This window comes from Salmo salar, chromosome ssa01 (assembly GCF_905237065.1).
Source record: "Salmo salar chromosome ssa01, Ssal_v3.1, whole genome shotgun sequence".
In the NCBI taxonomy this organism is placed as follows: Eukaryota; Metazoa; Chordata; class Actinopteri; order Salmoniformes; family Salmonidae; genus Salmo; species Salmo salar.
In genome coordinates this window covers 65,881,139-65,896,027 of record NC_059442.1, presented here as the reverse complement: position 1 = coordinate 65,896,027, position 14,889 = coordinate 65,881,139, and the positions used below count along the sequence as shown (strand labels likewise).

The 14,889-nt window shown below is 42.3% G+C and overlaps 1 protein-coding gene across 2 annotated transcripts in view; it reads right to left on the bottom strand.

The window, feature by feature from the left end:
* Window positions 1-14,889, bottom strand: part of adam12b (ADAM metallopeptidase domain 12b) — a 167,404-nt gene that overhangs the window by 35,745 nt on the left and 116,770 nt on the right. For both annotated transcript variants that reach the window (XM_014204336.2, XM_014204340.2), the window contains exons 6-11: window positions 14,610-14,799; window positions 12,762-12,827; window positions 8,530-8,601; window positions 7,801-7,970; window positions 7,492-7,576; window positions 4,829-4,977 (exon numbers count right to left, since the gene is read on the bottom strand). In XM_014204336.2, coding sequence (XP_014059811.2) covers window positions 4,829-4,977; window positions 7,492-7,576; window positions 7,801-7,970; window positions 8,530-8,601; window positions 12,762-12,827; window positions 14,610-14,799 — 732 coding nt within the window. The remainder of the gene's footprint in view (window positions 1-4,828; window positions 4,978-7,491; window positions 7,577-7,800; window positions 7,971-8,529; window positions 8,602-12,761; window positions 12,828-14,609; window positions 14,800-14,889) is intronic.

The following is a 14,889-nucleotide window of genomic DNA, read 5'->3' as shown; positions in this document are numbered from 1 at the left end:
CGCATGCTGACGCACAACTCAGGCAACCAAGCCCATAATTAGTCAATGTTCCCTCAATCCCTTCCTTCCTTGACATTGGTAGTTATTTCCCCCTCTCCAGAGGTTCATCTTGAGTGTGCAGCCCAGTTATACACCGTGCTGTGGATCTGATACAGCCCCCTAACTGGGACTACCCAAAGCAAACTTATTTGAGATTGTCACAATCCACTAGCATGAAAATTCCCCACCATCTCAGTGGATTTCTCGGCTCTCTCACTCTAAGATCTGTCATACTTCAAATCAGGGGCCCACCTTTCTTTGGGATCTTCTTTATGTACACTATACAAACACAATCCTGTAACTGTATATCCCAACTAAGCTAGCCCACCACATCTCTCTGTCTCCATCTCTTTCTCTCTCCCTCCCATCTCTCCCTCTGTTCTTCTATTACAAATCAAATGCAGTAAATAAAAGGCCACTGGCCACTTAGCGCTTGTCTAGCCTAGCAAAAACCTGTCTCAGTGGATCTCTATCTGAGCCCCTGATTATAGTTGGCAGCGTCAGTGATAATCACATCATTTAGATGCAGCCTGTCCACCACTCCATTAGCAAGTCTGAGTAAAGAATGTCCCGACACAACACCCAGGCAGCTACACAGGGGTCACTGCCTGTTCCTCGGCTTCTTACATTCTGAAGATGAAGCAGGACTGAGGGACAGAGACAGTGTGCACTACGGTAAAGAAGGCAGAAAACTGTGAGGAGGAAGTGAGTTTCAGATTGGACTGCTGAAATGACTGGTTTTGTCAACAAGCCACTGTAAATTCAGCCCGGAGGCGGATATGTTTGACTGGCTGAAATAAGGTATTGCATATCCAGCTGACGTGTATATGTGAACGAATGAACACACACACACACACACACACACACACACACACACACACACACACACACACACACACACACACACACACACACACACACACACACACACACACACACACACACACACACACAGAACTGCAATGCCTTATTTCTTGTCTTGTGTGTGTGCTCAGTGGCCTTTCAGCTGAAGTGAACTGAGGACATTGTAGGATTGTTCCCATTGATCCATCATTCTGTTGAAAACAGGGCATTGTCTGAGTTCTATTTTAATGAGGACAGACGTTCCACTAGCGGAACACCTAGCCAATATCCAATGGAACAGCCAATGGCGCGAAATACAAAACCTCAAAAATCCAATAATTTAAATTTCTCAAACATACAACTATTTTACACCATTTTAAAGATACACTTCTCCTTAATCCAACCACATTGTCCGATTTCAAAAAGGCTTTACAGCGAAAGCAAAACATTAGATTATGTTAGGAGAGTACATAGACCAAAATAACCACACAGCCATTTTCCAAGCAAGGATATATGTCACAAAAACCCAAAACACAGCTAAATGAAGCACTAACCTTTAACGATCTTCATCAGATGACACTCCTAGGACATAATGTTACACAATACATGTATGTTTTGTTCAATTAAGTTCATATTTATATCCAAAAACAGCATTTTACATTGGCGCATGATGTTCAGAAAATATATTCCCACCAAAAACCTCCGGTGAATTTACAAAAATACTCATCATAAACGTTGACAAAATACATAACAATTATTTTAAGAATTATAGATACAGTACTCCTTTATGCAACCGCTGTGTGTGATTTTAAAATAGCTTTATGGAGAAAGCACATTTTTCAATATTCTGAGTACATAGCTCGCCATCACAGCAAGCTATACAGACACCCGCCAAGTTCGGAGCCACCTAAACTCAGAATTAGTATTATAAATATGCTCTTACCTTTGCTGATCTTCGTCAGAATGCACTCCCAGGACTGCTACTTCCACACCAAAACTTCCGGTGAATGTGCACATCAATTTACAAAAATACTCATCATAAACGTTGACAAAATAAATAACAATTATTTTAAGAATTATAGATAGACTACTCCTGGATGCAACCGCTTTGTCAGATTTTAAAATAGCTTTACGTAGAAAGCACATTTTTCAATATTCTGAGTACATAGCTCAGCCATCACGGTGAGCTATACAGACACCCGCCAAGTTCGGGGCAACCTAAACTCAGAATTAGTATTAGAAATATTCTCTTACCTTTGCTGATCTTCATCAGAATGCACTCCCAGGACTGCTACTTCCACAAGAAATGTTGTTTTTGTTCAAAATAATCCATATTTTGTTCGTGCGTACAGATCACTTATCCAAAGGCATAACGCGCGAGCGCGGAACCAGAGACGAAAAGTCAAAATGTTCCTTTACCGTACTTAGAAGCATGTCAAACGCTGTTTAAAATCAATCTTTATGGTATTTTTAACAAAAAATTGCGATAATATTCCAACCGGACAATAGCATATTCATTCAAGAAGAAAAAGAAGGAACGGCGTGCTCGCGTGACTGTGCATATCCAATCCCTTTGTTGCCAGGCAGACCACTCAGTAACTGAGCTCCTATTATCTGCCCAGTAACAGGAGAATGCTCAAGCAACTTTCTGAAGGCTTTTGACAGCCAATGGAAGCCTTAGGAAGTGCAACGTGACCCCACAAATACTGTAGTTTCAAAAGGGACTTGAAAGAAGAACTACAATTCTCAGATCCTCCACTTCCTGGTTGACTTTTTCTCAGGTTTTTGCCTGCCATATGAGTTCTGTTATACTCACAAACACCATTTAAACAGTTTTGGAAACTTCAGAGTGTTTTCTATCCAAATCTACTAATAATATGCATATTCTCGTTTCTGGGCCAGAGTAGTAACCTGTTTAAATTGGGTACGTTTTTCATCCGGCCGTGAAAATACTGCCCCCTAGCCCAGACAGGTTAACAAGAATTTAAGCTTTCTGCCAATATCAGATATGTCTACGTTCTGGGAAATGTTGTTGTTACTTACAACCTCATGCTAATCGCATTAGCCTAAATTAGCTCAACCGTACCGTGGAAGGGACACCGATCCCGAAGAAGTTTTTAACCTGTCTCCTCCCCTTCATCTACACTGATTGAAGAGGATTTAACAGCTGACATCAATAAGGGATCATAGCTTTCACCTGGATAGGCTATGTCATGGAAAGAGCAGGTGTACTCAATGTTTTGTATACGCAGTCTATAAATCCATACTATGAGGTTTGAATGATACTGTGAAAATTATGATAATGCCCTTTTAGTGTAAGACCTGTTTGAAAAGACTGCCTGGAATTTCAACCTGTTTTGGTGAGATGGTATTTTGGCCTGCCTGGTGACATCACCAAGACATTGCCAATAACAGCTAGTTTTCCGTTTTCTCCTCCCCACTCAGACCACTCCAAGACAGTCCTAGAAAAAGTATTTATTTAGAAATAACTATTTTCTAAGAAGCTATATATACATTTTTTTTTTACCAATTTAATTGAAAACAATCACAGTAAGATTCTTAATTGATACCCAGATATTATTTGATATTGAGATAAAAACATCTGCATTGGATATTTGACACTAAAAGATACCCTGAATACTATGACTTAACAGATATTTTTTCTCAATTAATGTCGCATTAGTATAACAGAATGAGCTCACTGCCAACTCTGGTGAAGAGTTTTTCGGCTATTTTTTGGGTAAAAGGTCATCATTTTTTTCTGTCTGACTTCAACAAGCGGATAACGGTCTTTCGCTTATTCACAGACTTGATGGCATTTATTTTCGAAGGATGCCCTTGCAAGCCCTGTACGGTTTCCTTCCAGTGTGTTGCTATGTTGTTTTATGAGCACATAATTGAGAATAGTGTTACTGTGTTTTTCATGGCCTGGCTCCAATGACAACAGCGAGAGCCTGGGCCAGTGAAAACACAGAGAGCCCAGAGCCAGAGGGACTGTCGTCGAACAGGCTGTGAATCAGCTGTATCCGACAGCCGCCCCCACCCCTCAGATTCTACCCATGATCCTCAGCAGCTCAGTTCTGAACAGGCTCCCTCGGATGTACTGTACTGCTCAGGATGCAGCTGAATTTTCTCAATTTCCAATTCCGATGGCAATAACAGACTCCACTGCTTGGGCACCCATCTGTCCATCTACTCTTTTCCTCTTCTTTCCCTCTCTCAAACGGAGGTGGAATCCATCCCAAACACATCCATCCGTCTACACGCCCAGACTCAGCATCAGATAAAACTAATTGTCATCAGACCAAGGGTGAAATCTCATATTACGCACACGGTACACCTTATCTGACCGCTGTTGACTCAGAAACAGTCACATGGTCCATCAGTCGAGGCGTTATCATGAGATCCCAGGCTGGGAGCGGGGTGAGAATCTGTGAGCAGCCTCTCTGTCTTCAGGCTGGGAGGTTGTTCCCGGCCCTCAACAAGATGCATGGCCATCCACACATTAACAATGACACACAGGCAACTAGTGTTTACATGAGATAACGATCAACCCTGTACAAGCTGTGAGGGCATTCATCTTGTCTGAATGGTCTATTAGCAGAAGGTTAAAATGCATTGCTAATTTATTCTGAAAAGTTGAGGAATGAATGGGAACTTAATTTGCATGCTCGAAAAGTGTACGGCTGATTTGGGAGGCAAAGTTAAACTGTTACACATTGATGAGAGAAAAGGGACTATCTGAAAGTGCCAAGGTTGATGTAACCTCCATTTCAATTCCAGCCAGTACAGATAAACTGAAAGCTATATTTTCCTAAAATGACTGGAATCAATAGAGCTGACCCACCATCCTCTTTGACTCTGTTTTTAAAATAATTGCTTAATGAGACAACACAGTATTTATAACCCATTAATATGGTTGGACTGGACCATTGGCATCACTCACCCAGTGGAGGGGGTCATGATGCAGCCCCCACGGTCCACTGTCATCCTGCAGCCACACCCCCGCTCCGGGGTGTCGTGGTTCATGCCAAAGTTGTGCCCCAGCTCGTGTGCTAAAGTCACAGCTGCACCCAGGGGATTTTCCGAATGATCCTACAGTGGAAAAACAACATAAGTTCACATTCGGTTTGAAACTGAGATAAAAAGTTGAAGCGATAATACCTTTCTATATTATTAGAACATCACAACATAGCATTGCATTGTATAATGTCTAGCATGGATAGTTAAGTAGCAGCACAATATGTTAGTTCATAGAGTTCAGTGGATATATCCATCGATGTTTGGAAGATAATGGATGTTGCATAGAGTAAACAGCTACAAGGTACATTAGAGCCCATTATCCCTTAGTTCAATACATATCTGTCTTAGTTCGGTTAGTTCGGTCACAGTGGTTCCATTAGGTCCAACTGTCCAGTGATCCACATTTCATTACACATTCTGCTCATGGAGGATAGGAGCTGATCAGTTTGTCTGCTGTTCCCTCAACAACCCCAACCAACCCTAATCACACACTACTGCCGGCGGGGACAGATGCTGGGAAGCAATAAAAACTTGGTGCATTATGACATTTTAGTGCACATATAAGCTAGCCAACTGTCCTTCAGAAGGAGAGAGGGTACAGGGAGGGGAGGGGGTGTATAGAGATAGGGAGAGGGGAGAAGTGATGGAGAAAAACCTAGTAAAAATTTGACAAACAGAAAGCTACTAGACAGAGAAAGGCAGAGACGCATGCATGCAGAGAGAATGGAATAAAGACTGAAAAAAAGTGCAGCAAAGACACTGATTGACATGGAGAGACAAAGAGAAGAAAGCAAGGGAACAATAGAAGTGAAGGCAAGACTGACAGCTGTAGCTTGCTGCACAGTTAAGTGCTGAGTGTGCACAGCAGCAAACCCAACAGCAGTATAAATTATGAAGGTCCCGGCCCATGGAGCTTTACACACACAGACACACTCTGTGGACGTGTGTCTTTACTACTCCACAGGCCTAGATAGGTACACCAGGTGAACCACAGCCACTAAGCCATGAATTATCTATACACACACTGAAACACACACATGCACGCACACATACAGCTCTGAATATACTGGAGGATACTGGAGACAGAAAGACTTGTTTCAGTCATATAATGTTTCCCCTATGTGGATGCTGTCATCCAATGCGACACAGCAAGTAGGATTATGAATCAGACATTTACTTAATCCATAGGTCCCTATTGTATGTAGGACTCTAGTCTAAAGAGCCTAACAACTAGTCTGATTTCCACTGCTCTGTACATACTGTAGGACTCCTATTATGTCCATAATAAACTCATGCGCTTTCCCTTTACAGAGGGTCATATGTCAGGGCCCTATGTAAAGCAAAGGTATTTCTGCCCTGATTACAGAGCTGCATGGTGGGACCAGTTTCCTGGGGTTTTCGTGGAAGGATGAGAACTCCGTCCCTCCCAGCCCTGTCATGTTTGAGAGGTCTCATGGATGTTTCTGAGTGGTGTGGATATACTGCTCGCATCATGGCCGAGCGCTTCTTCACAAGCACTGTAATTGAAGAATCAGAGAGAGTGGATTGACGTAGGTGAAGTCAGAGTCAACCCTTCAAAGCAGCCCTAAGATAGCTACGATGGTGAGAACACAACAGGGTTAGTTTGGTCATGAAGGGGTTTTACGGTCTTTCTGATATCGTTTCAAGACATGCAGGGGATATTTTATCTTCCAAAACATGATGATTGTACTTCGTTTACATTTAACGACAACCCCACATTGGTTGACGTATAAAGGTTTCTGGCTAAATTTGTTTTAAAACCCAGCGATGTACAAACTGTGAAATTCAACCTACATGTGGACCAAATAAAGGGGGTTGGAGCTGATAACATATGTTGAAATACAAAGTGGTTCATCTGGTCCTTTGGCCCTATAACTCAATACATGTTTCTTTAATCCTACTCCAAGCCTTTTCCATGTGTGAGTAATGGGAAGGACAAACATCTGGAAATAACCAGCTAACCCTGGCCAGAAGGAAAACATATCTATTAATGGGAAATACACCTCTTTGTTGAAGCTGCATGGCACGGGCTGACTCTGAGAAGGGAACTGCCTGACGATTTAGTACGGGTATCAAGTGATACAGTGGGGACGGAAACCCAGTTCATTTTGCTCATTGCATAACTTAACTGTGTGGGCTGTGCGTGGTAGTGAGTAAAGGGCATTCTATTTTGACATTTAGTATATGGCCTGGCACAAATAATTTATCACTAGTCATAAAAATGTTAATGTGTCTTGTTTAAGCTCCGTGTACAATGACTTACCTCAAACCCACATCCCCCTACATTTAGAACTAGACTGGGGACTGGGTGGTTAAATGACGGAAAAGCTTCCAATGACCTTGGATGGTGTGTGTGTGTTTGTGTGTGTGTGTGTGTGTGTCTATGTGTGTGTGTACATGGATGTGAATATCCTGGTGTTTACAATCATCCTTTCTCCGACCCCCACACCAAACAATGAACAGTGAACACCTTTTCTTTACACGCCGTCTCTGGATAGTATTGAGCTGAGCTCATGCTGATAGCGTCATAGAGGAGGAACAGTGTGAGGTTCAGGTTGTACTCACCATGACGATGCCTCCAGACTGCTCCACTGTGCACATGCTCATGATGGGAGCCATGCCAATGGTGGTACCCTGGAAGTACACCCCACTGAGGGGAAGGGGGTCGAGGAGAGGTAAAGAAGGTGACTTCAGGGGTTAAATAGATACTAAGAATCCTATCATAGTCTATTTGTATCCCAAATCACAAACGACTGAAGCTTCTATACGAATCGGAAACGGTATGGGCTGTATAACTTCTGTACCTGTGTCACTTCGTTTTGAGTGTGTGCTTCAGGTATTTGTTTATGAGTTTGTGTACTGTAGGATCTCCACCTGATGAGCTGAGCGTTGTCGTGTGATTTCGTAGGCAGAAGTTTGACTTTCCTCCAGTCTAGGAACTCATGCAGGGTGTTGAAGGGGTCCTGAGTGACAGGACACTTATCAGAGTCGCTCCATACCTCCAGGCCCACCAGGGCCACGCGGATGTTCAGGACCCTGTAGAACTGAGGGGCAGTGAGTAGAAGAATGCATAGTTGTACTATCATCTTAGGATCTCTCCCATATAAACAATATATACAGATTTGTTTTATTTAAATAAAAAAGGTAGTATGGATAAATGGCTGGGGACTTTCTTGGGAGCAGGTTGGCATTTATTGTCATGAATCTTGCCCTGGAGGCAGCTCTGCAGAGTGGTCACTAGCTGGCACAGCCAAAGTTATAAAATCTGATTTTAAACCTAAAACAAACCTTAACCACACTGCTAACCCTAGTGCATAACCCTATCCTTAAATTAAGACCCAAATATCATGCATTTTTACTATATAACAAATTTTGCCTTTGAAGCTGGCCCATCTAGTGGAAATCACTGAGTTCAACCTCCAGGTCAAGATCCATGACAAAACGTTGGCTTGGGTTCCTATATGATACCATTTTAGATGGACTAAAAGCAGTTGTGAGAGACTGACATTAGTCTGGGATGATATTAATATGTACTGGCAGAGGTATTTCTATTTTAAACATATGATAGATCTCTCCTGTGCATTGGGAAGGTAGAGGTTTTACCTTGTCCACGTAATTGGCTATCTCTGCCAGTCTCTGCTTCACCCTCTCAACATCCTTTCCCTGTTTCTGAAACTGAACACGCAACCCAGGGTGAATATTGTTAGATGTTAGTAAGCAAAGAAAGACATTAATAGTGGATAAAATAAGTACAAGGTAATGCACATAGTATACAGTACTGCAGACTGGGTTCAATATCATTTGAACAAGTGTGACAATGTGCCTGTGAGACATCGCCACGTCGGGACATTTCCCTCCATTGCTTCACACACAAATGGACAGATTTCTTTGGTACAGACATTTTCAAAATAGCATTATTATTATTATAAAATCATTATTGATATTATACGGTATAAGAACACAAACACCAGATTCTGGTTCATATAATTTATTTAGAAACATACCATTGTTTTCTCTTTGTTTGGTGCTGCTAGCCCATCCTACTCACCACATTATTTTGGAACTGGCTTCCTAGGGGAGCATCCGTTAGGTGATGTTCAGGGATTTAGGAAAAGGTAGCGCGGCCTCGTTATTTGTTTTTTCCTGTTTAAAACTTTTCAGGATCGGTGTGTCTCCTGCGGGACGTTGAGCTAACATAGGCTAATGCGATTAGCATGAGGTTGTAAGTAACAAGAACATTTCCCAGGACATAGACATATCTGCAAAAATATTTATGTCCAACGTATAATGACAAACACTGCGAGATGACTCATTTATATAGTGTCAAAAGACACACAGTGTTCCTAGGCTGTCACTGTAAATAAGAATTTGTTCTTAACTGACTTGCCTAGTTAAATAAAGGTTAAATAATAAAAAATAAAAAAAAGTCACTGATGTGATCTTCCTGTCTGCGTTTGGCGCCCCCCTCGGGTATGAGCTGTGGGGGAGATCTATGTGGGCTATACTCAGCCTAAAGCATTATGTCTTTGTTGTAAATGTTTTGGCACCAAACTGTGGCAGTTGTGAAAAAAAGTCAATAGTTGGAAGAGTTATTTTGATATTTTTCCATTGTTAATTCATTATAAATAAGAATTTGTTCTTAACTGACTTGCCTACTTAAATAAAGGTTAAATAAAAATTATTTAAAAAAAATTATTAGATGTGCTTTTTTCCCCCATTATTTTCTCTTGAACCATATGGTCTATTCTCTAGAAACACATGGACAATATGGACACAGATATACAAAAATGAATACTATATATGAATATTTGTTTTTAAAGTTATGCAAGTATAAATTACCAAAGTTACTATAGATGTAAGGGTTGCGGAACTGGTGCTAGTGAAGTCAGACGCAGGAGAGCAGAAATAGGTAATAGCCGGAGCAGTTTAATACAAAACCCACGGCAGTACAAAAAGAACCTACATGGGTACAAAACCCAACGTGCACCAGTAACATAGAGTACAAGCACTTACAAACAAACAATTCCACAACAAGGACATGGAGGGAGCAGAGGGTTAAATACACAACAATTAATGAGGGAAATGGGACCAGGTGTGTAAGAAAACAAGACAAAAGAAATGGAAAATGAAAAGTGGATCGACGATGGCTAGAAGACCGGTGACGCCGACCGCCGAACACCGTCCGAACAAGGAGAGGAAACGACTTCGGTGGAAGTCGTGACAATAGATCCTGTGGTGACCCGATCCTGTAGGTTCATGCTATACAACATTCGCAGAGTACGACCCTGCCTTACACAGGAAACGGCGCAGGTCCTAATCCAGGCACTTGTCATCTCCCGTCTGGATTACTGCAACTCCCTGTTGGCGGGGCTCCCTGCCTGTGCCATTAAACCCCTACATCTCATCCAGAACGCCGCAGCCCGTCTGGTGTTCAACCTTCCCAAGTTCTCTCACGTCACCCCGCTCCTCTGCACACTCCACTGGCTTCCAGTTGAAGCTCGCATCTGCTACAAGACCATGGTGCTTGCCTACGGAGCTGTGAGGGGAACGGCACCTCCGTACCTTCAGGCTCTGATCAGGCCCTACACCCAAACAAGGGCACTGCGTTCATCCACCTCTGGCCTGCTGGCCCCCCTACCTCTGCGGAAGCACAGTTCCCGCTCAGCCCAGTCAAAACTGTTTGCTGCTCTGGCACCCCAATGGTGGAACAAGCTCCCTCACGACGCCAGGACAGCGGAGTCAATCACCACCTTCCGGAGACACCTGAAACCCCACCTCTTTAAGGAATACCTGGGATAGGATAAAGTAATCCTTCTACCCCCCCCCCAAAAAAAGATATAGATGTACTATTGTAAAGTGGTTGTTCCACTGGATATCATAAGGTGAATGCACCAATTTGTAAGTCGCTCTGGATAAGAGCGTCTGCTAAATGGCGTAAATGTAAATGTAAAATGTAGATCTCTGGCTTTGCCCTCGACCGGTTCAGGTCTTATCTATGTGGCAGATGTTTCTCAGTGAGCATGGGTGGTTCAGTATCGTCCCCAGCACCTATTCACTTTATTGTCCCTCAGGGGTCATCCTTTTTTTCCCTGTACATGCTTCTCCTTGGTGACATCATCCACAATCATAACATCCAGTTTCATTGCTACTGTATGCGGATGACACGCAGCTTTATATATCAATCAGACCCAGTGACCAAGCTAGCTATAGCTACCCATCCAAATGTTGGATGTCTGACAACTTTCTCCAACTCAATGATAAGAAATCAGAGGTTGTTTTATTTGGTCCCCTTTATTTAACCCTGACCTAAACCTCCAGCTGCATGTAAAGAAGGTTGTCCAGTCTTGCTTTTATCATCATAAAAATATAGCTAAAGTCAAGTATTTTATTTCAGTCACTGATCTGGAGAGCCTTCTACCTGCTTTTATTTATTCACGCCTAGATTACTGTAACTCTTTGTATACATGTCTCTGTCAGAAATCACTCCATTGTCTACAGTTAGTTCAAAATTCTGCAGCTCAGCTTTTAACAGGCACCAGAAAATCTATCCATATCACAGCTATTTTAGCTTCTCTACACTGGCTACCAGTCACCTTCAGAATGGATTTAAAAAATATATATATTAATCACGTTTAAGGCTAGGCTTGGCTTAGCTCCATCCTATATCTCTGATCTTTTATCTCCTTACACGTCAAGACGCAGCCTGAGATCCTCTGGCAGGGCACTGTTGACCATTCCAAAGTCTAGGTTGAAAACAAAAGGAGACTGTGCATTTGCTATTAGGGCTAGACTTTGGAATGGTCTGCTAGAGGAAATCAGGCTTGCAGATTCAGTGTCTGTTTTTAAATACCTACTGAAGACACACTTTTATAAAGATGCTTTCAATGTATGATTTCAATTAGCTGTATCTGTCTTTGTTTCTAAGCTAGTAACTTTTATTTTATGATGTGAATCACTTTGTTACCTGTATTGAAAAGCACTATACAAACAAAGTTATTTGTATAGAGCTTTTGCAAATAAGACAATTATTCTATTACCATAGATCACCTGTTAATTACCAAAATTACTGAGGATTCCGGTAACTTCTGGAAATTACTGGTAGCTCTGCAACCCTAGCAGTACAGTATAATGGTAGTTTTTTCAGAAATGGCATGGCCCATATGTTACAGATATCTTCAACCAGTCTGGGAGAGAAGGTATAACATGTTGGACAGGTTGTCAAGCTGAGATCCATCTGGATCTGGGTTCATCTCAGAAACAATTGGCGAGAGACCGGGGAGCATGTGCATTGGCAGAAATAGCATGTGAGAGGCATCGGATGCAATCCAAGGTGAGACAGACTCTCCTTTTTCATCCCACTGTGCATCCACCTGCTTGTGTATACTGCGTGTAGACCTACTTCGTCAGCTACATCCAGCCTGGCCTTTATAGAGGAGCACAAGCAAGTGGGTCCTCTCCTCCTCTCTCTTCCAGTTCAGGTCAATAGCATGAGCTAGGGGCAGCCAAGGGGAAATCCCAGTGCGATCGTTTCTCTCCTTCTTCTGTATCCACACTGTTTCCTGTTTCCTGTCTAGTCCACTCGGGAATTGTTTAGCACTTCCTGTGGAATACGGCTGCCACCGACGACCGCACTGTAGCAGCACACTGACCTAATTCTGCCGTTACCAAGAGGATTTGTTCTTGCTTTGTTAAAATTTCGCCTATTTTCTTCTGAGAAGTCTGTGTGTCTCTAGCCATTCTGAATGGGCACACCACATACTGTAGTCATGGTAATGATGAGTAGGACGACACTAGGATTATTATCTATGCATTTTAATTCATTATAGATACATTACCTCTCTGTTGTCTGCAACGATGATCAGCTCTACGTATTTGGTAGTCTTCTGAGCATGCCTCTTGTGCTGTGATGCAGAGAGAAGTGGGGGGGGGGGGGGGGAGAAAACCCATCATTTGAACAAAATCTTTACTCAAGGACATGGACATTCTAAATTTAACCACTCCTTTCTCCTCCTCAAAGTCCTGTCTTTTTTCTTTAGCTTGGTAAACAACGCACACTTTCGCACAACTTCTAGTGAGTCCACATTAGGTTATTTATGTTAAAGCTACTTCAAAAATATTGCTTATCAATCTTTCAAAAGGCTCCTGTCACGGAATCACCCGCGATTTCAACTTCACATTGACGGCCTCACCAGTGGTGAAAGCTTCATAAAAAAGTCTATTACTCATGTGCTTAGTCAAGCAGACAGCAGACACGTTTCTATGAAATATCCTGTCCTATCATAGTGCTCCTGTTCTTTTTGTCAAGCTTTTAAAGCTCCAATATTGGAAACTGATGATTCACTGTGTCAGTGAGTGTCTTGGTTATTATTTCTGAAGGAAAGGGTAGGATCAGGATTGATAATGGATGCGTGCAGGTACTGTAGGTGGTGGCAGATGAACCTGTACATCTGCTACATGGAGACTGGTGGGGGGAGCAGGGCCCATGCTCCTGCCCTGGCCCTGATATAGGACTCTGGAGCCAGGGAAAGAGTAAGGGCAAGGTTGGATCTCTACCATGGTTCATGTGCTGTTCTGAGTGCCAATTCAAGTGCAAACCCAAGTTCAAAATCAATACAGCTGTCACGACTTCTGCCGAAGTCGATGCCCCTCCTTGTTCGGGTGATGCTCGGCGGTCGACGTCACCAGTCTTCTAGCCATCACTGATCCATTTTTCATTTTCCATTGGTTTTGTCTTGTCTTCCTACACACCTGGTTCCAATCCCATTCATTACATGTTGTGTATTTAACCCTCTGTTTCCCCTCATGTCCTTGTCTGAGATTGTTTTGTTTGTTATTGATTTTCGTGTATTTTTGTATTGGTGAGCTACGGCTATTTTTAGCCATGTTATTTTTATGTACGTTGGTTTTGGAGTTTGTGTTTGTTTATTATTTATTAAACAACTCCAGTTCTACCAAGTTGGTTTCTCCTGCGCCTGACTTCCTTGCCACCTACACACACGACGATGACAACAACTCAAGCCCTGGTTCCTGGTCACAGCGAAAATTGCCCTCATTGTTTATAATCGATCAGACTGCCACAAAAATCCATCATCTTTGTTACAACAGTATGGTAAAAATAAGTTTGATCCTACCTCTGAGGCAATAGCTATAAAGGCATGCATCAATTTACAAATTAACAATAAACATCTCCCTAAGGACCCCTGGCTTGCCATTACAAAACAAATATCATATCAGCCTGTTTCAAATGGTGTCATGTGTTATATCAGAGAAATTAAGACATAGGTGTTTTCATAGTGAATTCTGTCAGTCGGCAAATCAATTGCTTTCCCACCATGAAAGGCCGCATCATCCCCGCTCAGATTGTTATCAAACCCAGAACATTGTGTTGCAGATGCTCTCAGACAGCTATCTGGATGACAATGACATAAGTCCAAGAGCCCACGCTCCTACATCACTATCTATCTCACTGATACCATTATTCCAGATCCTGTACAAGATGAATCCATTATCAAGCTCTTCCTTTTGAACATCTTCTAGATCTAATGATTTTATCTGATAGCTTTATCATGAACAGTTTTGTTCATGGAATGCTACAGTACCAATATTTCTAATGTGGTATTTGATGGAGGTTATCTGAAGGAAATTGTCAGAAGAAAAACGTAGTTGTTGTCGATGAGCCTTACCCTGGTACTGAATGTTCTGAAAGGGCTTCTTAGATGGTTGTCAGGTGTAACAGAGGATATGTTGAAGCCATGACCACAGGTTCCAGAGGACAGGTTGAGGTTTTCCCCTCGGTAAATGATGTGTGTATAATTGTCCTGGTCCAACGATGGTTCAAGGACGAAGGTCTTATTTTCAAGTGAGATGAAACCCCTGTAAGACAAGGGAAGACAAGGCAAATCTGTTCAACAGATCTGGTATAATAAATTGACTGTGGACAAAGCATTCTGTGACCAGAAGGGG